The sequence below is a fragment of the Lepidochelys kempii genome, chromosome 19 (genome assembly GCF_965140285.1).
Source record: "Lepidochelys kempii isolate rLepKem1 chromosome 19, rLepKem1.hap1, whole genome shotgun sequence".
Classification (NCBI taxonomy): Eukaryota; Metazoa; Chordata; order Testudines; family Cheloniidae; genus Lepidochelys; species Lepidochelys kempii.
This window is the reverse complement of record NC_136398.1, coordinates 2,911,467-2,935,094: the sequence shown is the minus strand read 5'-3', so window position 1 is coordinate 2,935,094 and position 23,628 is coordinate 2,911,467. Positions and strand designations below refer to the sequence as shown.

Below are 23,628 nucleotides of genomic sequence, written 5' to 3'. Positions count from 1 at the left end.
AAGAACATTCACGGTCATTTTAGCTACACGTACAGCACCCGGGACTCTCCCAGTTGGTGTATGTGACACTGTGGCTGTCCTTGATGTCCCCCAGTGTGGCGTGGTAGGGGGAGGGATGCGGCCCCTTGACTTGACCCTCGTGCGAGTGGGGGACAGTTCTCAAGCCATGACATCCCCCTCGAGCCAGCTCAGCTCCTAGCCCCGGGAGCAGCTCCCCTCTGAACCCACCAGGCAAAGTAGTCAGAGCTTCGTTAGTCTCTCCCTGCGGGGCAGGTTTTCAGACCTTCCTGGCACATGTAACCGCCCTGTGATAGATGGGCCACCAACAAGCTGTCTGTGCGGGAGCGGGGTTGCCAGGATTAGAGAGTGAGGTGCTGGGAAGCACTCTTGGGGCTGATGGGGGGTGAGGCCGACTGTTCTCCAAGCTCTGCCAGGGAAAGTGAGTCTGCCGAGAATGGCAGGAAGGAGGCGAGGCCAAGCAGCCGCCGAAGATAAACGGAAAGCCCCAGCCTCCCTGGCCTGGGCTGGGGGCTGACACACATTCTTGTGACCTAATTATCTCCTCTGAGGGAGCTGGATTCCAAAGGACAAAGCATCTTCAAAGAGGGCTGGGACGTGTTCCAAAGCCCCGCAGGAGGCGGAGAGGAGCTGGGGGGCGAGGCAGGGGAAAGGGGAGGGTTTAAAATAATAATAATAATAATAAAACTTCCTGCAGTTGTCAGGAGAACATGGGCCAGAGATATAGGAAGCAATCGAGGGCCTTTATCGTGGAAACACAGGCTCTGGGAGCAGGATTCCTGGCCAGCCGCGCGCCCAGCCTCGGAGCTGTCAGACGCCACATGTCAGCAGCAGCAGCCGCCGTGCAGGGGGAGGACTGAGTGTCCCACACCAGGCAGCACAGAAGCAGAGAAACGTGCGTGCGTGTGAAGTTCAAACCAGACCCTTTCCGCTGGGTAGGAATAAGCCCCCTGGAAGGCGAGGATGGGAGCCGGGGGAGCCCTGCTGTGGTTACTGGGGGCTGCATGGGCTGCGATGGCTCCGGGACTTGGTTCTCACCTGAAAGGGAAGGACAGCCTTGACAGACCTCAGCACCAGGTGCAGCATGGGCCCTGCAGCTACACCTTCCTGCTCCCAGAGCTTGGGGGCTGTTACCCCTCCGCTGCCGAATACCAGGTCTCCAACTCACTGCAGAGAGATGCTCCTTCCGCGCCTGAGCCCAAGTGGCCAGCCAAGCGGCTCCAACAGCTGGAGAACATCATGGAAAACAACACACAGTGGCTGCAGAAGGTAAGATCCAGTCAGGGCCCGTTTGGATCGCAGTGGTTCTTGTACAGATTGCAGCAGTGCCTTCAGCATGCCAGTCCCTTTCCAAACGCAGGACTTGGCCTGCAAACATGCAGCGTTGCCAACCTCCCTCTGGGACCAGAGAGTCAATGGGGGCTCCCTCTGCCCCTTGCATCAAGGGGCGGCCTCTTGCAGCTTGCTACCTTTCTGCTGCTGGGCACGAGCCAGGTGAGGACCCAGCTCGCTCTCCCCTAGCAGTGTTGCCGCTTCAGCATCAAAAGCTTCTTTGCACAGTAATGTGGGTGGATGTGACTCCAGGCTGCACGGTCACTTTTCTGACCATAACCATGTGGCGCTGGCTTCCTCGAGAGCATCTGGTCAAAGTCTGTGCCTGGGAACTGCTGTATAATTACTTTGTTAAAGGGACCAAACAGGCTTCTCACCTTGATCCAGACAGTCTCAGCATTACTGCAAGTAAGTTACCCCTATAGATGAGGAAAACAGTACAAGGGCTTGGATCATTTAAATGGACAACTTATTTATTGATCCTGGGAACCTATCATCTCTCCTAATATTTAAATACCCTTTTAAAACTCTGTACTAGCCCCTTCCTGAGTGTGACATGCTTTCTGTCTCTGTTATCAGACATGTGTTCTGCTACTTGGCTGTGCCGAATGTTCCTTTACCAGCAGAGCCGCCGCAGAAAAATTCTTTTTCTGTTTTTCTTTCCAGTTATTTTAAAACACAGGAAATCAAACTCACTTGGGGTCATGGGTCTCTCCTTCATGAGCCGAGAGTTTGAGAATGACTCTGGTACCGGTTACACGGGTGTAAATCAGGAATAACTCCACTTATACCAATGAACTGACACTGAAGTGAAACCAGTTTAGAAGCAATTTCAGAATCGAGCAGCATGGGTGAAATCCTGACCCCGTTGTCACTAGGAGTTCTGCCACTGACTTTTCTGCTGCCAAGATTTCACCCTGTGCCTGCAGGATATATTGGGCTCCTTCCTAAACTATAAATACCAATTGCTGCTTAGCATACAGATACCAGTCAGGCAGTAAAGGGGTTGTTTCCTTCCTCTTTGTTCCCAGGCTGCTATCAGGAGCATGTGTCTAATTCAGACTATATTACATCTCCTTCCAAAGACAATCTACCATAGGGTAGAACAAACTTCTTTACACTCTACCAAAGCAATAAGCAAATATTTGCACTAGGGGAGAATTTAGTTAAAAATAAATCCCCCCAAATAAAAAACCCATGAGCTCCAAGGCTGAGGGAATGTGAGCAGTGCAGGGGAACGTGTCTGAAAGTGATTAATACCCAGCATCACAACGCCCTTGTGTTAATACATATCCCTGTCCACTCACTGGGACTACACGTAGTGCAGCATTGAGAGCAACGCTGTTTGCTGTGCAGGGGTCTCTGGATGAGACCTTAGCTCCCGCTCAGCATGGGCTCTAAGGATTCCACGGGACGCTGCTGGCAGAGTTGGGGATTTTCCCCAGAATCCTCAGCTGTGTTGCTTCTGTCCTGTCCGGGGACAGTTGTGGCTTCCTCCGGAGTGGTGGCTGAATTTCCGTGGTGCTGTGTTGTTTGGGGACCTGTTGAAAGACAAGGGGCTGCAGCAATGTAACCTATGGCATTCTTGTGATTGTGCCATACGGAGGCACGGTCTGGGAAGCTGCTGCAGCTGACCCAGACTCCGGGCAGGCATAAAGCATGTGTCTGGGATGAGGCACCAGGTTTTGTCTCTCGGAACTGGGGGGATTTAGTTGTCAGTGCCGCTAAACCTGCTCTGCATGGAAAAGTCCCCTTCTGTCTGCCAGCATGTTACAGGCTCTCGAGGCTGCTGCCCTCCCACGGGCTCAGGTCTCGATAGCAGCTTCTGCTTTTACAAACATGCCACACACTGAATGCACTGGGAGGGCAGGCTGAACAGAGCCTGGTCTGGGTGGGAGAGGGTGCTCCCCAGACTGCCCTGGCCCTCCGGCCCTGCAGGGATTAAGTGGAGATGCACAGACTGTTAGGAAGTGGCCTGGAAAACATTCTCCTCAGCTGTTTCCTTTCCCTGGACACCCAGACGTGTGTTTATTGCCCAAGAAGCCATGAATCATGTTGTCTAGGGTGGAAGGTAAACAGTGCTGACATGGTCCCCTGCTGCGCAGGACCCAGCGCTACGAGCAAAGCCGGGGTGCTGCTCCCAGGCCCTCTTGTTTTCAACACTGCTGGGATCGAGACACAGTTCCTCAGGCAAACTTATCGGGGAAGCAGGATTCTTCCGTGGCCAACTGGGAGCGCAGGGAGCCCAGCCAGAGGCGCTCTGCCACCCTGCAGCCCGGGGCACTGGTTGCTGGGAAAGGAGACACAGTCTGGTTAATTGTAAAGCCTTAACGCTGGTGGCTGAGCGAGGGGCAATGGGAGGGAACAGCAAAGAGGAATGCCAGGGGCTCACTGGCTGCTCCGTACTGGGCCTCTCTCTGGTTGCTTGGACTCCGCTCATATAGCTGTGGTGGTCACCTGGAGCAAGATATGCTGGGCGGGGTGCTTCATCGCCTGCTAAAGACCCACCGTGGCTGGGACCTCTCCTTGAGAAGGCAGGTGCTGATGTTAGGGCCGGTCTCTCACCCTGGGCGCTGAGCTGGATCCGGCCCTGTCAGCTGCACACCAGAGGGAAAGCAGCAGCGAAAGCCCGGGTGTCTTGTGTGGCCCACTCAGAAGTTCCCCTGCACCGAATTGCCAGCACGGCTGCCCTTGGCTTCCCGTCCAAACAGTGACCCGGTGAGAACCTGCTTCGCTTCACGCCCAGGATGACTGCAAGCTGGGGGCGGGGGGGAGGGGAGCAGCATTAGGGCCCAGCTGATCCAATGTGTGAGGACTGGTGCCAGCTTCCCCTGACAGGACCTGCTGCTGTGCTTTGTGACCTGCCCATGGAATGTGGGCGCAACCCCGGGCGTACCGGGCGAGGGGCAGCCTGGGGGCTCTCGGGCTCTCTGACAGCCACTAGACACTGCAGCGTATACAAAATAGAACTGGCCAGTTCTGAGCCTTAGGAAAAAGCATCATCAATCTCGCCAGGAGGGTCTGGGGGACGGTGCTCGGGGGGGGACTCTTTGCAAGGAAGAGCCGACAGCCTAGTGCCCCCCCAAAATCTCCCATTAGCGGCCTTAAGGGTTTAGCAAGGTAGATGCCTCCCTCCCAACCTCACACCGAGCATGGTCTAGGCCCGTAGGAGAGAGGGCTCCCTACCTCCAGGAGGCGATGATGGAGGGGCTGGTGGGTACAGCGGTGGATTGGGACTCTGGGGACCTGGGTTCACTTGCTGGCTCTGCTTCAGGCTTCCTCTGTGACCTCAAGCAAATCGCTGAATCTCTCACCTCAGTGGCCCATCTGCAAAGTGGGGATAGCTAACCGGTCCGTCCCGAGAGCTCCTCGGGGCAGGGGCTGGCTCTCACTGGTGTATTTACGGCACTCAGCATAATGGGGCTCCTGGCACTGCCAAAATAATGCTGTGCCTGCCCAGAGAAGGGCGTGATAGGTTTTGTGCAAGGAGCCCAGGTTTGAAAATCAGGCGTCTTAGAAACGCAGGTGGGGGTGGGGTTCCTTCTGCAAGTCAAAAAAGGCCTGGCAGAATTGTCTGTCACTCAGCTGTGGAGAGCCGCGCCACGCTTGGTGCAGGCTCATGCCCCTGGTGCTGCCACATGGGAACCGGCAGGCTAGTTCTGTCAGGTGAGGTAGGAACCTCTGGTCAAGGACAAAGGGACGGGGGATTTTACAGCTCATGCTGACTGACGCTGCCCGCACCGCTGTATTGTGAATGAGTCTGCTTGGCCATGGCTCACTCACAAGAACGAAGGTTTTCTGACTGACCTGGGTTCTGTTCTTAGCTCTGCCACTGACTCAGCCCATGACCTTGGCCAAGTCCCTCAGCTGTGAAAGATGACCCTGCCGAGTTACAGTATTGAGCAGGCCGGAACAAGCCAGCTTTAACTTCATGTCGCCTGGTCCTGGCCAGGTGACCCCATGTTAACCATGACAGCCTGTACCTCAGGTGTCTCCTCCATTGACAGGGATCGTGACCTGGGCTCAATTCACTAACATCTGCAAAGTGCTTTCAGATCCTCCAGTGGACAGGGCCTGGTATTACTGCCAGACACCCAGCTTCCTGTTTATAATCTGTTTTATTGCTGAGACCCCCCGGGCAACTCTCCCCAAACAGCCCCCACCCTGCAACTGCTTCCGGCTGTGAATCAGCCACCAGCACTCCAGGAATGGAATGTGAGAGGCCGCCTTGGGCCTGCTGTTATGGGATATGTTCCTAGAAAGAATGGCAGGGGAACCCCGTCAGACAACGCTTTCCAGCCATTGGGGCTTAGAAGTGGCCAAATCAGGGTGGTACCACTGGAATTAAGTCCATGCTTTTTATTGACCGGTGCCCATTTCGGGGGGCCATTATAAACCCCACCCCCTTGTCGACAGTCAGCTGGAATCCAGCTGGAGGCTTTTTGATTTACGTAGCAATTTTGCAGGAAAACCCTGATCCGAAGCAGTGGTTCCTGGCTGCTCAGGACCAAAACCCAGGGAGAGTTTTGCCCTTTCAGGATAGTCTTGGTGGGTACGCGTAACATCAAAGAGACCCAGATTTTAAAATAAAAGGGCATTTGCTGAGTAATAGGCCTTGTGCCAGGGACATGGCAACCCATTGGGGGAGGGGAATGATCGTGGAGCCTCCTGGCGCATTTGCAGCTGAATGAGCCTGGCTTTGCCTGAGCAGCGCGGTCTTGTGTCGGAGCAGTCTGGGAAGGACAGGGCGCGGCTAAGAGACTGGCCTGGGCCTCAGGGGCTTCAGTCTCAGTTCTTGGCTCTGCCAGATGGTCTGTGGGAGCCTGGTGAAGTCAGTTCTGTGCCCTTCTCCCCTTTGTCTTGTCTAGTGACACTGTGAGCCACGGCCTGTCTCTTGCTAAATGCACGTGCAGTACGCACTGCCGAGGGGCCCCGGACTCAGGTGGGACTTCTGGGCACAAGTAAGAGGACTGAGGATTCAGTGGGACAAGCAAGCAGTCCCTGCAATCAGCCCCAGCGTACTGCCTGCCCAAGGCCGATTTTAAATGCGCCTCACTCTTCAATTCCCCTAGAGATTCAGTATCATCCCAGTTTCCAATGGGTGTTTCTGGCCTGGTTCCTAGCCCGCTCTCAGGGACTTCTAGTTCCCTAATAAAAGACAACAGGACACTAAATACCAGCAGATGCTCTTTAAACAGCAGCAAAGGGCCAGGTCCTGCAGACATGCCCTGCTGGGAGGTGGTGTTTTACTACCATGAGCCTCAGGGCTTGGGCTATAGAGAGATGTTGCTGTTCTCTTCAGAGACATCATTAAACTGAGCTGCCCATCTCTGATAACTGCCGCAGCAGGAGGCAAGGATCTGGGGGTCTGGGCCAGCAGCCTCTCTCCAGAACAGGAGATAAAATAGCTGCGCCATCGGGAGGTACAGCGTGGCTGGTGCAACGGGGGTGCCTGTCAGAGCTGCTGCATACCCAGGATCAGTGTCTTTCTGGGCTAGGAAAAGTGCCTTGAAAACCTGCTCCCATCCTGCTTTGGTGTGAGAGAGGGACTCACGTTCATCCAGACCTGAGAATGTTGGAGGCTCTCCCAGAGTTGCCGGGAATCCATCAGCGTTTATTAATTCCCCCCACACCTTTTTTTTTTTTAATTTTCTTTTTAAAATCTCTCTCCAAGTGAAACAAGTCACTGCAAAGCTGGGCCCGTCCTGCGTCACTTGAGGATGGGCTCCATGACACAGTCGAAGGATTAAATAAGTCCTTGTTTACATCTGCATAACAGAGGAAAGCAAAGCGATGTGGTGAAATGGGCCACTGGTACAGACGCACCCCAGACAGATGGTCCCTGCCCCAGGGAGCTCCCAGTCCAGTGAGGAAGTCTGCGTACTGACATGGGAGGCACCATTTGAGCCCCTGCTCCGGAGCAGCATGGCCCGTGCGCTCTCAGCTCGGACATGCGAAGAGGAGCCAAGCCCTGGCTGGTCGGGGGTTCCATTCCTCATGCCCCCATTACAATGGGAGGAAGTTTGGCAAATGCCCCTGGGGAGGATCGTGTTTGTACATGGGCAGGGAACATCATCTGCATAAACAGTGTGGAGAGCACTATTTATGCAGCGAGGCAGCCCTGAGAGCGAAACACACTCTGCCCCCTTGCCACAGGCTTTGGGGGCAAGGGGTCAGTTACAAAACAATAGGCAGAAAGAAGCAAGTGGGGCTTGGTTCTCACGGTCCCAGACTCTCACTCATTTACCACTCGTCCCCTCCAGCGCAAGGAGGGCACGGAGGGAGAACTGTCTAGTGGTTAGAGAACAACCCATTCCCAGCTCTGCCAGGCCCTGGGGGAGCGTAACTGCAGGCAACCCCACTGCATGTCTCTGTACCTGTCTCCTCGTCTGGAAAACTGGGGGGGATCAGTAGCACTGCCTTGCCTTTCCGGGGGCGGGGGGTGAGGTTTAACCAAAGTGTGCGGAGCAGCTCAGACATGGGAGGTTAATATACGTGCTGCTGGCTAATATTATTAACCTGAGAACCTGGCTCTGAGGCGTGTTTTCTGGAGTGCATGTTGCATGTTTCACAGAAGGCAGGTGCCTAAATATCACGATGGTGGATGCACAGACGGACGGACGGACAGATGGCGGTGTGTGCCGGGGGTTGGATGGATGGACGGATAGATACAGAAGTGTGATTGGGGCTAGGTAGAGGAGTGTGCAGGGGTGGTCTGGCTGGCTAGGTAGAGGAACATATAGGGGGATGCATAGATAGATGGATAGGTAGGTAAGTAGGCATGCAGCCAAGTCAGCACACCAAGCTAACCTTCTTACAGCTACAGCATGGCTTTTATCTACCAGTGTCACACTGTTACCTATTGTCGGCGCATTGTGTAACCCCCGCAGTTCCAGTCCCACTGCTGAGGGAAGTGGTCATTTCCCACATAACCCCTTCTTTGCCTGTTTTTTGTTCCCAGCTGGAGAGCTACATCCAGGAGAATGTGAAAATGGAGCTTGCTGAGATCCAGTTCTACACGGTGCAGAACCACACAGCTGCCATACTGGAGATCGGGAGCAGCCTCCTGAGCCAGACGGCTGAGCAGACCCGCAAGCTCACTGACGTGGAGACGCAGGTAACAGCTGGCTGGGCTGTCCCCCGAGCCATCCCCCAGGTGCTGAACCCCAGAGTCCTCGCGTGTGACTCCACGGACTGGAACGAGATTGCATTCGTTTACACCAGGGCTGGATTTGGTCCCCTGCTCATGGCAGAGAATGTTCCACTGCATCTCGCTAGTCTCCCTGCACGGTGATTTGTATATTTTGCTGGTGAAGCACAGGGGAATTCGATGCCACCGCCAGTGAAGACACCTAAATGACAAGTGCACCACTGACGCTGCTGTGATTTCAAACAGCTTCTCCCTGATCCCCAAAGTTTTCGACGGTGCGCTCCAGCTTTCAGAGGACCGAGGCTGGACACTTCAGAATTGCTCAGCACGTTGCATGCATGTTGGATCCTGGGCTCTTGTGAAAATCTGGCCTTTGGCTTTGGTGCCTACATGGAAGCTGAGTGTGCTGGGAAATCTACAGAGCCCTGCAAATCTGTGGCTGTCTGCTTCATATCCGTGGATATCCACGGACCATGTTTGCGGATCGGATGCAGATGCAAATTTTGTATCCGCGCAGGGCTCTAGAAATCCAGCTCTGACAGTGGGAGCTGAGCCCTTGAAAATCTGCCCCCAACTGCACTGAGGGCTCTACCAGGATAGGAAACCTAATCCCCAGTCTTCCTCCCCACCCAAACTTAGGCCAAAATCCATGTCCCCATGCAGGCTGCTCCTCCTGCTGCTGGGCTTCGGAGAGTGTTTCCCAAACCCACATCCCCTCAGATCCCATCCCTTCCTGACCATCCCACTCTGGTTCCTTTTCCCCCACCCAGGTTCTCAATCAGACCTCAAGGCTGGAGATCCAGTTGCTGGAGAACTCTCTGTCCACTAACAAGCTGGAGAAACAGCTGCTGCTGCAGACCCAGGAAATAAACAAGCTCCAGGAGAAGAACAGGTAAAAAACCCTTCTCTGGGTAGGGCTGTGATCACGCGGGGATCTGACTATCTCTGCCACACAAAATAGAAACAGGAGAACCCAGCGTGGTCTGGGACTTAGCAGCGTTTCTAGGGCCAGATCCCCAGCTGGTGTAAAGCCACACCGCTCTAATGACTTCACCTTCCAGGTGAGGATCTGGCCCATAGGACTTGACAAAAGTTTGGGGTTTCAGGGAATTCTTTGGCATTACATGAAACATTTCCCCCTTTCATTTCAAATATTTTTCATGGCAGATTCAGTAAAATCTCATTTTAAACCCCTATATTGCTAATTAACTGGTGGCCTGTGTTGTGAGCATAATAAAGACTCCTGTTTGGTTGAAATTCTTGCTCTGGCTCGCAGAACAACCAGGGGATGGGAATAAAATACAAAAGTCAGTGCAGCTCACAGGAACTTCTGTTTTGCAAAATGGATCCCAAACTCCAGAGTTTTGGAGTTCTCTTCTTGCCCAGAACCTACATTTCCAGAAGTGGTTCTAAGCGTCTCCAGGCAAGCGCCCTGCTCCCTTTCCTGGAATGCGGCGTAGGGAGGTAGGCGACTGTGTCTGATACTCAGGCAGCTGCTGCCTGCACTGACTGTAAATAAACATGCAGTGTAGACGTAGCCCTGTTGGTCCCAGGATATTGGAGAGACAAGGTGGGTGAGGGAATGTCTTTTAGTGGACCAACTGCTCTTGGTGAGACAGACAAGCTTATTACAACAATCTGTGACCCCACTAACCTGCCTTTTGTCCTATGACTGCAGAGGTGTTAATGGGCCACTCCACCTTGAATGCTCCCTTTGAATATGTGACAGGTTTCAGAGTAACATTCATGTTAGTCTGTATTCGCAAAAAGAAAAGGAGGACTTGTGGCACCTTAGAGACTAACCAATTTATTTGAGCATAAATTGTAGCTCACGAAAGCTTATGCTCAAATAAATTGGTTAGTCTCTAAGGTGCCACAAGTCCTCCTTTTCTTTTTGAATATGTGCTAACTCTTTACACTAAACAATCCATTCCCCCTTGTATTTAGCTGTGATGGGAGAATCTTTCCCAGACCTGCTCTGTGTGGCTGGAAAGCTTGGCTCTCTCTCCCCAATAGGAGCTGGTCCAATAAAAGATATTCCCTCCCGCACCGTGTCTTGTAAAGAAATAGGTTGTTGTCCCCACAATTAGGGTGATTAACAGCCGGCTTAGGGCTCCTGCTTGGAGAGGGACAGCGCCGCACTGCACATCCCAGAACTGCTAAGGGCTTGTGTCAAGGGCCCCCAGTGTGGGTGCCGTGAATGGGACGGAGCTCCAGTGAGATCCCCATTGACTGGAGGTGACGACCCAGTTATGCTTCTGGGAACATCCTCCCTTGTAAATCCTCCCTGCAGCTAATGCCCCTGGCACTGGAGCTTGGAGAGCCTGCCTGGGAGCCAGCCAAGCAGCTCTGGCTGGGAGAGGGGCCTCTGCCAGAGCAGGGACTTGTCATTCAGGGGCTTATGGCTCTTCCCCACCCCCTTCACCCCGGCCTGCCCCCAGCTCATTGCATTTGGGAAGGATGCTGACGGGAGACGGCACAAGCCCTGCCGGTACTGCTGAGCGCTGTGCTTGGACCGATGGCGTCGTGGAGGCACAGCTCGAAAACGCATCCCCTAAAAGTTCAAAGCAAAGGAGGCCGATTCAAGAAAAGCCGGGGTGTGGAGTTTGGAAAAAACAGCCTGCCTTTGGAAAGCGTGGGGCTGGGAGCGCTGCGCTAGTGGGGGCCGAACGCCAGAGCCCCAGAGCCGTGCCTTCTTGGGGACGGTAGCAGGCAGTGAGTGGTGCAGAGAATGTGCCCGATCTGTCTGGTCCTCCTCTGCCCTGTACCATGGTATCTGGGCTCCTTCCAGTCTCTAGTGTGTTTCTCCTCAGAGGTAAGGCGGGGCAATTATCCCCCGGTGCAAATGAGAACAGAGGCACAGAAACTAAGTGACCCAACCAAGGTCACACTTGGAATTTGGCAAAGCCAGGAGTGGAAGCCAGGGCTCCCAGGTCCCAGCCCAGCGCTGGCCCACCCCTCCTTGGCTCCCTCTCTGTGAGACTCCTCTTAATCCCCCCCCCTTGGCTCCCTCCCCCTCAGCTTTCTGGAGAAGAAAGTCCTGGATGTGGAAGGCAAACACAAGGAGGAGCTGCAAGGGATCAAAGCCGAGAAGCTGGAGATGCAGGGCCTGCTGTCCAGGCAAACCCAGCTCATCCAAGAACTGGAGCAGCACCTCGCCACAGCCTCAGCCAACAACACGGTGCTGCAGAGACAGCAGGCATCTCTCATGGACACAGTGCACCAGCTCCTGAGCCTTGTTTCTCAGTGCAACCGTCAGTACTGTGGGGTGTGGTGGGGGAGGGCTGGGAGTGGCTGCTTGGGAGTCGGGCCCAAGCAATGGCCCAGCTCACTTGGTGCAAGACTGGGGGAGTGCCGGGGGAGCTGCTCCCCAACTCTCAAGCTGCCCCACCACACTTTAATTTGAGCAGCCTAGGGGCTGCTCTAAATTGGAGGGTTGGCTCTGCTCCCTGTGGGACCCTGGGCATAGCCTTATCGCCACCAGGCCCCATCCCTTCCCAGCATGCCCCCATGCTGGGGTTGGAGGGCTGGCATAGGAGCCGGCTGGGCTGGGTTTACACCTGTTGAGAATTCCCTCCTCCTGTGGGTTCCCAGCAGATTCTAGGCCATTGGCTCTACTCCGGCGGCTGGAGCAGGGGCCGGTGTCAGGGTGGCATGGCAGCAGGTCCACAAGTGGTGCAGGGCTGGGGGGTTTTTAAGGAGCGGGGACGGTTGGGTCAGTCCCCCCGGGCAGCGTCTGGAATTGAAGCAGCTGGGGGAAGAGCTGAGTGTCCCCTTGTCCGCTCCACCCAGAAATCTCCCCGGCCCCCAAGGCGGAGCAGAAGGTGTTCCGGGACTGCGGGGCCGCGTACAAATTGGGCCTCACTGCCAGTGGAGTCTACACACTGCACTTCCCCAACTCCACAGCCACCACCAGGGTAAGTCTCCGAGCCCAGCAGCCTGCCAACCGAGCCAGGCCCCTCCGGCCCCAGGCCCTGGCAGACTTGGCCCAGGGTCTGGGATGTGCGAGCACATGGCTGCTGGCAGAGCCCCCGCCTTGAAGTAGCTTATTTACACCCACTAGGAGGGGCCAGTGGCAGAGGGCGGGGCGTGGGGTAAAGCAGAGAGGGGCTGGGAGTCTGGTTTCTGGTCCCACCTCTGAGGGGATTGGGGGGTGGCTAGTGCCCGGAGCAGAGCAATGGGATTCTGGTTCTTTCCTCAGCTCTGCCACTGCTTCACTGTCTGGCCTTGGGCAAATCACTTCAGCTCTGCCCCTCCGCATATCCGTCTGCAAATGGGGTCTGCTAGCTGGCTGGCAGGGGGGTTAACGAGTGCGGGCAAAGCGCGCCGAGCACCTGGGGGGTGATGTGCCGGAGAGGGGCTGAGCATTAGTCTTCCTGAGATGCGGACGAGTGTCCCCGGCCCTGAAAAATGACGCTTGTCAAACCAAAACAACCCCCGCCTGTCACCACCCCTCCACCCACCCCACTGGCCCACTCTGCCTCTCACGGATGCCACAGTGGGGATGGTTACTAGCGTGCTTAGCCACAAGGCCGAGGCCAGGCCTGGGGATCACAGCCTAGCCCCTGCTTTGGACGTGGGGCCCTCGCGCTCGCAGCTAGTCTCCGGCAGGCGCGGGCCACACCGGTTCGTGGGACGGTGCTGTATGTGTCCAGACGCGGCCATGCTGTCCCGTTCACAGGCGTTCTGCGACATGGAGACCAGCGGGGGAGGCTGGACTGTCATCCAGCACCGGAAGGACGGCTCCGTGGACTTCCACCGCACCTGGAAGGAATACAAACACGTAAGGTTTCCCTGTCCTGTTGGCAGCCAGCGCTGCCCCAGTGAGGCCGTGGTGTTGGACCCCCGGCATTTCCTCATACCAGGGCAGGAAGAGCTTCCCGTGCAGGCTAGGAATAGCCAACCGCTCCCAAGGGTGAAGGGCCTTCGCTTCCCTGCCCGGAGCCCCCGGTGGCCCTACACACGTGGGAAGGAAGAGGAGGAGCAGAGGTTACTACCTTATTGTTCAGGGCATGTGGTGAAGGCCTTCGCTCTGGGTACACGGGAGGCTGCAAACACGAACCCAGCGATGGGGGAAGGGATGGAGAGCGGATGCATCGCAAGGAGGGAACTGAGGTTGCCCCCCTGCCATAGGGTCAGGGTAGTTTTCATGTGTGTGTGTGTGGGGGGGGATACAGAGCCTGTCCGATAAACTGCAGGGCGCCAGCCCAGACCCTTCCCCTACCCTCCTCACTTACCTGTGCTGCAGACCCATGCCGGGAGGACCCCGCTGTGAAAAGGGGACAGGAGTAGTGCACAGCCACACCGGGGTGTTGTGATGTAAAGATGGGGAGGTGCTCAGACACTGTGGTAACGGGGCACAGAAGTACCGCAGACAGAGAGGCCATGACCCGGAGATTCTGTGCCACCAGCGTTCCTGAATCAAAGCAGGCCAGGCCCTGCTTTCCATGGACGGCCCAGGGTCCAAGGGGATGTCACACATAGATGCCCAAATTGCTAACTGGTCAAGGGAGGGAGGGTTCTCCCCCAGATACCAGGGAGTGGCCCCTCTGCTGGGAGTTGGTTGCTTGTGTTGTATGGAAGGGAACATCAGGATCCATATCCTTGGTGTTTGGAAAGACCCCAGCTGCTCCAAGTGAGCTCCAGATTGTAGGGTTTCTTCCATGTGGCGGGACAGTTTTAGAAGATGATATCTCAGCCAGTCCCTCCGGCCTGCCCACTGAAGTCAGCAGAGATGCACCGTGCATGGATTTGGCTCTGTGAGCCCCCATGGGTAAGTGGAGACATGGCGAAGTGTCTGGCGCACTGACACTCTCCGCCATTTGAAACACTCCTGCGGAAAAGCTCTCTGTGCAGATGCTGGAGAAAGATCTCAGATCCTGGCTGTGGTTTCAGCTCATTCACATGTGAGTCATGTGGCTGGCCCTGGAAAGTGGTTTTGTAGCCACAGCGTTGGGAGAGGGGGTGTGGGTGTGGGTGTAGGGGAGATTCTGTGTCTCTTCCAAGAACTGGCCTGGTTCCATACATAGCAGGAGCAGGAGTCTCTGAAAATCCTTCCTCTCATGCACTGACTCAGCCTGTGGTGTTGTGCGGTGCCCTGGTTGGCCTTTTGTAGCCTGAGTCTCGCGCTGTAATGTCAGGGAGGGGAGCTATCTGGGCACAGCAGGGCTAACCAAGGCAGTTGACTTGTGGCCTCTCCAGAGAGGTTACTGGTCAATGATCCATTGTCTGGATTCATTCAGAATTCCAGAGACCAGCACAGAGCTCCCTGGACCACGCACACTGTTGTGGGGCTGGTAGAGCGAATGACATGTTGCAAAACCTGCTTCCTTCCGTGTTCCTCCTTTCAGCCCATCTTGGGCACCTCCTGGCCTTTGCCCGGCTGCACTGAACACGGCAGTGCCATGGGAAGCCATTCTAACCAAATCCAGATGCCAGAGCCTGAGGCGTCCCAGAGGCCCAGAAGTGGGATCTTAATCCACACAGTGATGTTCTAGTTACAAAGCTACCATTGTACATACACTTCCCCCAGAGCAGAGCAGAGCTGGCCCCTTCGGCCACACAAATCACAAAGCAGGAACCTGGGGACTCTGCTTTCTCTGGCAGCAGCCATGAAGCACGAAGCCAGGTGAGCCCCCCTGCTGCCGGCTGGTTCTTGGCAGCCTCCTCCTGCTTCATTGGGTTTCTGATCTTTCCATGCAGGGCTTTGGGTCCCCATCTGGAGAATACTGGCTGGGAAATGACTTCATCCACCGGCTCACCACTCAGGGCTCCTATTCCCTCCGAATCCAGCTTCGGGACTGGGACAGCAACGAGGCCTACTCCCTCTACGGGTATTTCCACCTGGGCAGCGAGGAGCAGCTCTATCGGTGAGTCTCGCTTCGCCCAGCTTGCTGCAGACGGGCGTAGCGATTTGTGCGCAAAGGATGACCCCGCCCATGATGGCAATCAAGCCCTTGCCAAATCCACTAGACCCACCTGGTCCTGGAGAGCCAGGATCAGCCTCTGGGTCTCCTGAACTGGGGGTTAATCCCCACTCACTCATCCCACACAGCAGAGTCCAGAGAGATTTCATGGGTACAGCACGTGGCATGGAGAATCTCCTGCCTTTCCCACACCGCAGCAGAAGCTTCTCTTGCATTGTACATGGGCCAGCTGCTGCCTCAGCACCCCCTTGTGGCCTGAGGTTGCTCTGCAGGTGCCCTGCCTCAGTTTCCCCACTTCTCAGGACTCTGTCAATCAAGCTCTTCTCTCATTCAGTATCCCTTCCCCCTGGGGGCTAGATTTATTAACATCAAAGCATTCCCAAAATATAGTTCTCAAAACTGCAGCAAATCCAGACACATAGGCTTTCCTGCTGGGGCCTCTCAGGCCTTCCCTGCCCAGAGCCTTTCCCTGAAGATGCAGCGTTCCCTGTTGGAGCCTGCTCCCTCCCGCCAGCCATTCCCTGCCATGGCAGGCCTCTGCTGAAGTCTCACTCCAGCTTTACTCTTCTTGTCTCTCCCTGTACATCCCCCTTTCTCTGCAGCTTCCTGCTGCTCTTTGGAGGAGAATCAGCTCTTCCATGCTCAGCTGTTTCTACCAATTAAACCCCACCCCGATCCCAGGTGACGTGGGGGAGGAACAGGAGACCTCATCCGAGGTGCAGCAGGCAGGGCTAACTCTATGGGGCTGGCCAGCTCCAGGTCTCTGGACTTCAAAGGGGCAGCTCCACCCCCGCTCCCCCCACCCTCGGTACAGGCACTTTCTGTCCCAAGACGCTTCCGCCACATGCATTGCACCATGCTCTGGAGCCCACCAGTGACGTTTCGGCTCCATCCCGATGCTCCTGTTCCTGGGGAAGCCAGCCTGGAGCACCCCCAGCTCGGAGTTCCTTCTGCAAAGTCTCGTTGGGATTTGGTCCCTCCCTCCCTTCCATTTTCACTCCCTTTAGCTTTAACCCCTCCAGCTGTCAGAGCCTCTGATCAGACGCTGACTCAGTAACTGGTTGCTAGGAAGGAACGTGATCCCATGAAGTGCCTTATCCTGCTCTCTCTACTGGGCACGTTGCCGTGCTCATGAGTAGAGCGGGGACTGAGCCTAGATTCCCCACACGGCAGAGCATGCCCCGCCCCACATGCTGTCCACATTGTACGTCTGAGCCCGGCTTTTTGGGAACAGCCTATGGCCAACCTGGAAGACAGAGCAGGCTCCTTCCATGCCAAGCAGTGCCAACAACCCCACCTTTATCCACCATCCAAGTCAGCTCAGAATTGGCTCCTTTACCAGGCACCTGGGGCGGGGCCCCCTCCTAGCTGGGCTGCAGTAACCCACGGGCTCTGCTTCGCACATGGCAGCAGTATGGTGATACGGGTTGCTGTACCATACAACGCCAGCGTGACCTCACAGAGAGCTACTGGGCACTGCGGCCGCGCTGGCCCAGTCCTGGCCATGGTCAGCGGAAACGCATGATTCTGTGCTCCAGAGACTCCAGGCAGCTCCAGCACCAAAAGAACTGACTCCATTGGCCCCACGGTGGTAACGCGGGTGGAGTCAAACATGTACAGACAGGGCCTGTTGCTGGGGAGAGCTTTCCCAATGAGGTGAGTCAATACAGGACTCGCAGCCCGGGCCTGGAGTTTGGCAAAGACCCCCCAGGTATGTCTGACAGGAGGACACAATTCCATGAAACCTTTTCAAGAGTCTCACGCACTTCCTCCCAGTTCACTGAATGCAAATATGTTTTACAGTGAGCGTCCTGCTGCCTCCAGGGTGGCCTGCACTCTGCAAACGAAAGAGGCTAAGCACATGCCCTTTGCTAAAACCCAATGGAACCTCGGCCTCAGAGCTTTGAGAGCTGCTTTAAATCCAGAAGCCATGATTTTCCAGTGGGTTCTGTGCTTAGCAGGCTAACCCTGCTCTCCTGAGTTTCAGGTCTCTAAGACGAAGGGCAGAAATCTTAGTCTGTGCCAGATCTACAGCCTGTGGAAATCAGTGGGAGTCTCTCCAGTGGCTGCACTGGGCTTTGGTTCTTATTGATCCCTCCAGTGAACACAAATCATGGTTATCGGAATGGCCACCGCAGCTCCACACCCCGCTAATGAATGGGGATTGGGGTTGCTGGCAGGAGACCAGGCTCGTTCTCCATTTGTCTGATCTAACAGCTTTTCCTCAAGCACTGAGAATTTGGCTCTGGGAGTCCAAACCTGGTGAGACACACAGACAGCTTTTTCAGGAATTTTAGAGGCGTTTTTACCCTGGATGTTGGGGCAGCTTTGGGCTATGCTGTGAAATTCTATCTGCAAACACCTAAGAGTCCTCACTACCCAGTTTGCTTTTCATCACCCTGGCATGGCAGCTTGTGTACATGGTTTGCCCTGATGCTGTCTTTGTTTTGTGCCATGGGAAGCAGGGCTTTTGACGAGTCCTTCTTGGCAATCGGCCTCAGCAAAACACAAGGTCATGGGTAACAACCCACATCCAGCAGCTGACACAGCTCCATGGCAGGTCCTTCACTCGACTCCTCGCATTCCATCCAGCTCCAGACAGGCTGGCCAATGACAGCATCAAAAGCAAGGCCAGCGGGTCCCTTTCCAAGCCCAGCACCCCAGAATAGCCGTTACCACCCACGCAGCTCGGATCACTCAGAGGCAGCACTGTGGGTTCTTACGCTGTTATTCCGTAGCTGGCCCATGAGCAAGAAGGGGTCACTGTCCATCCGAGTGCCCCATCCGTGGTCTCCAGGGCTAGACACAGCCGCGAGAGCTCCTTGGCTGCAGCAGCTGGAAGTGCAGGGATGCCGCTTTTGAAAACCCAAAGCCACTGTTGCATCTTGCTTTTGGAGCCCGGGGTGGCTGGAACTGTGCAGTGGGGGCCCTGCGTTTCTCCCTGACCGGGCCGTTGGTCCAAACACAGTTGCAGCGGCAGGGGGCGCTCGGCTTCACAGCTGCGGCAAGTCCCAACTCCTTGATGCCTGCCGGCAATAATATTTGTGTCTGTGCATGTCCAGGGCGGGAAGCTGGTTCTCTTGCCTGTAAAGCCACCAGCTGCCTCAGCTAGTCAGGACACCAGGAGAACAATAGACCCTGCGGGCCCAAGTGCCAAGCTAAATAACCCCTGTCTCAGGCTGCATGTTTTTGTGTGAGACAGAAGCCAAACAAACATCGTCTGTGTAGAGTAGGCAGCCTTCCCTGAGAACGGGCAGTGACCGCACACGGCAAATTGCTGAGGGGACAATACTGGCAACTGCTTTGGAAACTCCTATTCTCGCCCACACGCACGGCTCCAGGGCCCTGGGGACATCTGGCATGACTCCAACCACCCACCTTTCCCCTGTCCCCGAGTCAGTGCCCTCCGGCAGACCCCCCAGGCCATCCCACTCTGGAGAGCCAGCAAAGGAGGCCAAGCACAGCCGGTGTGACAGGCACAGGGTGGGACTGTCTCACAACGTTTGTCCCTTTGTGGATTCTCCTGGGTTGGGAGGGAATGGGGCATTGCCCGCTCTGGTGCTGCTCATGAAGTCATAGCAGCTTTGGCCTGTCTCTCTCTGTGTTCAGGCAGCACCCAGCGCAAGGCGGGCATAGAAATGGGCAGTGCGATGGGGCACTCTGCCCCTTGGGGGCAGGACTGCCCACTGGTCGTCCCGTCAGATGATGCGGCCTTTACGGTTTCAGGTCGTTGGACACACAAGGCTTGAGGAGATATAGGGAGAGAGGAAAAGGATCCAGGGAAGAAGTAACAGTTAAAAGGGATCCTGTTACTGGGACCTGGAGCCTTGCGGGGGGCAGCGCAGGGCTCCCTTCTCCCCCCAGCCACCAAGGAATGAGTTGGGAGAAGGGGCCAGTGTAAACGCTGCCTCCACCAAGCACAGGGCAGGTGCCTGTAGACACTGGGCAGCTAGAAGGCTCCTGCAGGGCCCTGAGTTAGCAGGGAGAAGACAGCGGCAGGGGAAGGACTGTTTGGTAAAAGCGCCCCACTGGCGGAGAAGCTGGCGAAAACCCTGCGGCTGGCCTGAACCACAGCCCAGCCCCGAGCTGTGGAAATTCCTGCCCTAAGGAGGGAAGCGGGAAGGACAGTTTGGAAGACAGCCTGGTGTGTGCCAGAGAAGCAGAGGACTGGAAGGCTCTGAAGCCTCTGGGGTTTGCTCCCTTTGTGCTGCCCATTTCTAGGCCTGCCTTGTACCGTGCCCACCTGGCCTCCCGCGTCCCTGGTCTCCCGGGGTCTCCCGGCCCCGGCATGGCAGCTCTGGTGGGGACTCGCCAGAGGTGCCTCCTGGACAGCCCTGTGTCTGTGTCTCCCCAGGCTCCACGTGCGGGACTACAGCGGGACGGCCGGCAGGACGAGCAGCCTCAGCCCCCCGGGGACGCCCTTCAGCACCAAGGATGCCGACAACGACCGCTGCGGCTGCAAGTGCGCTCAGATGGCGACCGGAGGTAACTGCCCCCACGGGCACTACAGGGCCCGTGCAGACCCCCGCCGTGGGTGGGCTGGGTGTGGTTTGTAGCGGACTCAGCCCTGAATGACCGTGAAGACTGTGACGAAGTGGGCCTGTTCTTAATGTTTCCTCTGAATATTGTGGGGGTGCCTCAGTTTCCCCTATGCAGTTCTTAAGTATCTAGGTGGTGTGGTAAGGGTGTATGATCATTGCAGAGCCCTAGAGGGCAGGTGTGTGCAGGGGTCTGGACACAGAGAATGGCCAACACCCTGTTTCCTGGCAACTGATGGCCTGGGCCCTTCCCCCCCTGCAAGGTGAAAGCTGAAGGGTTGGAGAACAAAGGAATCAGGTGACCACCTGGCCCAGGAAAGGAACAAAGCCCAGAGGAGGAGGGGCTGGAGGGAGTTTCAGTTTGGGGCTGGCTGGGACATGGAGTGAAGTGCAGACGTGGTTGTCTGGCTCACTGCCCCCAAAATGGACCCAGCTGAGGGGTCCTGTTCTCTGCACCTACAAGCTCTGTTTTAGACCATGTTTTTGAAGGGTAGTGACAGGTCTGTATCTATAATATATATTCATCACTCACACATCTTCACATAGAGTGCACTTCACATAGAAAGTTAGGGTTGGAAGGGACCTCAGGAGGTCATCTAGTCCAACCCCCTGCTTGAAGCAGGACCAATCCCCAATTTTTGCCCTAGATCCATAAATGGCCCCCTCAAGGATTGAACTCATAACCTTGGGCTTAGCAGGCCAATGCTCAAACCACTGAGCTATCCCTCCCCCTTCGTGTTACTGCTCCCCAGTCACTTACTGCAGGAAGTGCCATCCACGGGGTGCAGTACATCCCACCGCTGCCACCAGTTGTCACGGAGTCCCTGGGCGATGCTCTGGAACTGCTCCCCATGAAGCCAGTCAGGACTCTGGGGCAGTCGTCTTTCTGTGAGCAGCCTGTCTTCAGGACACACAGCTCACACAGCTTCCACCTTCCTGGGCCTGACCTCGGAGCATTCAGCATCCTCTGCCCCTCCGTGCGCTTCCCCCAGCGAGTCCGCTCAGGCGGGGCTCCTGGGGAAGCCAGAGGGTCCGGCACCCCAACTTCGCAGTCAGACGTGACTCAGCCAGCCAGTAAAACAGAAGGTTTATTAGACGACAGGAACATGGTCTAAAACAGAGCTTGCAGGTGCAGAGAACAGGACCCCTCAGCTGGGTCCATTTTGGGGGCAGTGAAACAGACAACCACGTCTGCACTTCACTCCATGTCCCAGCCAGCCCCAAACTGAAACTCCCTCCAGCCCCTCCTCCTCTGGGCTTTGTTCCTTTCCTGGGCCAGGTGGTCACCTGATTCCTTTGTTCTCCAACCCTTCAGCTTTCACCTTGCAGGAGGGGAAGGGCCCAGGCCATCAGTTGCCAGGAAACAGGGTGTCGGCCATTCTCTGTGTCCAGACCCCTGCACACACCTGCCCTCTAGGGCTCTGCAATGATCATACACCCTTACCCCACCACCTAGATACTTAAGAACTGCATAGGGGAAACTGAGGCACCCCCACAATATTCGGAGGAAACATTAAGAACAGGCCCACTTCGTCACACAGACGCTGGGAGGCCTGTAATTGGGCCTCTTCTGTTGTGGTCCATCTAACTCTCCCTGCAGGAACTGGCTCCCCCTGGGTCCAGCCGAGTATTCTCCAAGATCCTCGGCCCCTGGGGACACGCTGCACCGGCCGTCTAGCCCCGGCCACATACAAATTATGCTCTGATGCTTTCCTTCCTGGGGCAGCGCTGGGAAGTGACAGCCCCACAGAGAGCCAGTCTGTGCCCCTGCCCCCACCTTCGCCGAGTGGCCGCTGGCTGGGGCTCTGGTGCGCCATCCCTCTGACCCCCCACCTCTGTGCCCTAGGCTGGTGGTTCGATGCCTGCGGCCCCTCCAACCTGAATGGGATTTACTACCCCGCTAGCCCCGCGACGGTCCGCTACAACGGCATGAAGTGGCACTACTGGAAGGGGCCCAGCCACAGGCTCAAGGCCACCACCCTGATGATCCGGGCTGCGGACTTCTGAGAGGCCCCAGACGGGACGGCGCCCTGGGGCTGGGGCTGGGCCATCCCTGCAGGGGAGATGGGCCAGGCTGCGGCTGCACCAAGGCTCCGGTGGTACCGCGTGAATGGCCTCCCGCACGTGGGTCTGGCCCCGAAGGGCGAGCTTGCACAGCGCTGTGGACACCTGCTTAGCCCTGCCTCTGTACGGTGCCTCCTCCCCGCAGCACCAGAGCTCGCTCCCAGGTGCCGGCCATCGGGGCCTGAGCAGAGGTGGCCCTGTCCCGCTCGTCCAAACGCAGCCTGCGCGTCTAGGTCTTAATCTCCTCCCGGTTCAGGGGCTGGCTCACAAACATCCTGCTGTTTCCTGGGGAGCTGGGGGCTTGCGATCCTGGTGTCAAGTTGTTCAGATAAAGCATCAGTGGAGAGCTCAGCTGTGCTGGAGTGAGTCCCTGGGTGTGAGCTGGGGGACTGATCCCCAGTGGGGAGCGGGGTCTGCAGATAAAATGGGGTGATGGGTTTTCTCTCATGTACTCGCTGTACAGCTCAACCCCCACATCTACTGCAGACGTGGAACTTCCCCAGAGGCAGGGAGGTGCCGATCCAGAGCTGAGGGTCAGCCCAGCAGAGGCAGGGCCGGTAGAAGGCTTGTACCTGGAACCACTGGGTCTGGCTGCAGGCCCGTTTGCTCTGACTGTAAAGTGCTGTGCGGACCAGGCTGGCTGCAGCCCTCTGAGCCTTCCTTTGGGTCCATCCTTCAGCACTTACTCCCCCAGTCTGGATGTATCGGGGCTGAGCTGGCCCCAGTGTGCTGCCCTCTGGTCCGCGCTGCTTGGCATGTGGGCAGCGAGGGAGGGGAATGCCCAGCCGCCTCCAGGCTGCAGGGAGGGGTGGGGTCTCAGCCCAGAGGAGAGGGTTTGCTCTGAGCACATGCAGCCCCTGAATCCCCACAGCCCCTGGGCTCAGAAACCCCAGAGCGGGGTCTGCTGTGCACACTGGGGCTGGGAGGTGAGGCGCAGGCTGGCGGGGGTTGGCCGAGGAGCTCTGTGCCCTTGCCTGGTGCGGCTGCAGCATCTCACAATGGGCCTGTACGAACAGGAGGGGACAGAGATTCCCAGCCGTAGGTGAGCGCTGGTATCCCCACCTCACAGCCAGGGAACGGTGGGCACCCAGCGGACAAGGGATGTGCCGAGGTCACACAGGGAGGAAGCAGAGGAGCTGGGAAGAGAACCCAGGAGTCCTGACCCCCCCAGGGGCGTGTTCTAAGCTCTTTCTGCCCCTCTGTCACAGTGGCACAGAGTCTCCTCTGAGCACGTGGCCAGGCTTTGCCGGCAGGGCCCAGCATCTGGGGCAGTTACAGCCCCACAGAGACGTCACGAAGCCCTGAGGTGCTGCAGCGTGAAGAGGGTCCCTCGTTCGGCTGCTGCTCATTTCCAGCCCTGTGCCCCACCCTGAAGGCAGGCACCGGAAACTGGGCCAGGCTCAGGCAAAGCCCAGGGCTGGGTCGTGTCGAGGCCCCTGCACCTCAGTGAATGAGGCCCTGGGCTCAGGGTTGTAACAAAATGTGTGCATGGATAGGAGAGCGGTTACGCCATGCGCAGCACACAGGGGTCTGGGGCCCAGTGAGCAGAGGGGTTTAGCCAGGCGCCCCTGGAAGGCAGGTGGTTTGGATCCTAGCACTG

At 56.6% G+C, this 23,628-nt stretch overlaps 1 protein-coding gene across 2 annotated transcripts; it reads left to right on the top strand.

Moving 5' to 3' along the window:
* Positions 1-695: 695 nt before the first annotated feature.
* LOC140900407 (angiopoietin-2) lies at positions 696-22,377 on the top strand. Of its 2 annotated transcripts, none has more exons than XM_073317656.2 (9): positions 696-1,287; positions 8,312-8,467; positions 9,271-9,392; positions 11,522-11,754; positions 12,293-12,417; positions 13,182-13,283; positions 15,203-15,369; positions 19,648-19,911; positions 21,811-21,948. In XM_073317656.2, exons 1-9 carry the CDS (start codon positions 982-984, stop codon positions 21,866-21,868), a joined length of 1,533 nt encoding a protein of 510 aa, XP_073173757.2. In that variant the 5' UTR covers positions 696-981; the 3' UTR covers positions 21,869-21,948. The 2 variants fall into 2 exon arrangements, with proteins under 2 accessions (XP_073173757.2, XP_073173756.1); XM_073317655.2 differs by having other exon boundaries at positions 697-1,287; positions 19,781-19,911; positions 21,811-22,377.
* Positions 22,378-23,628: the final 1,251 nt, after the last annotated feature.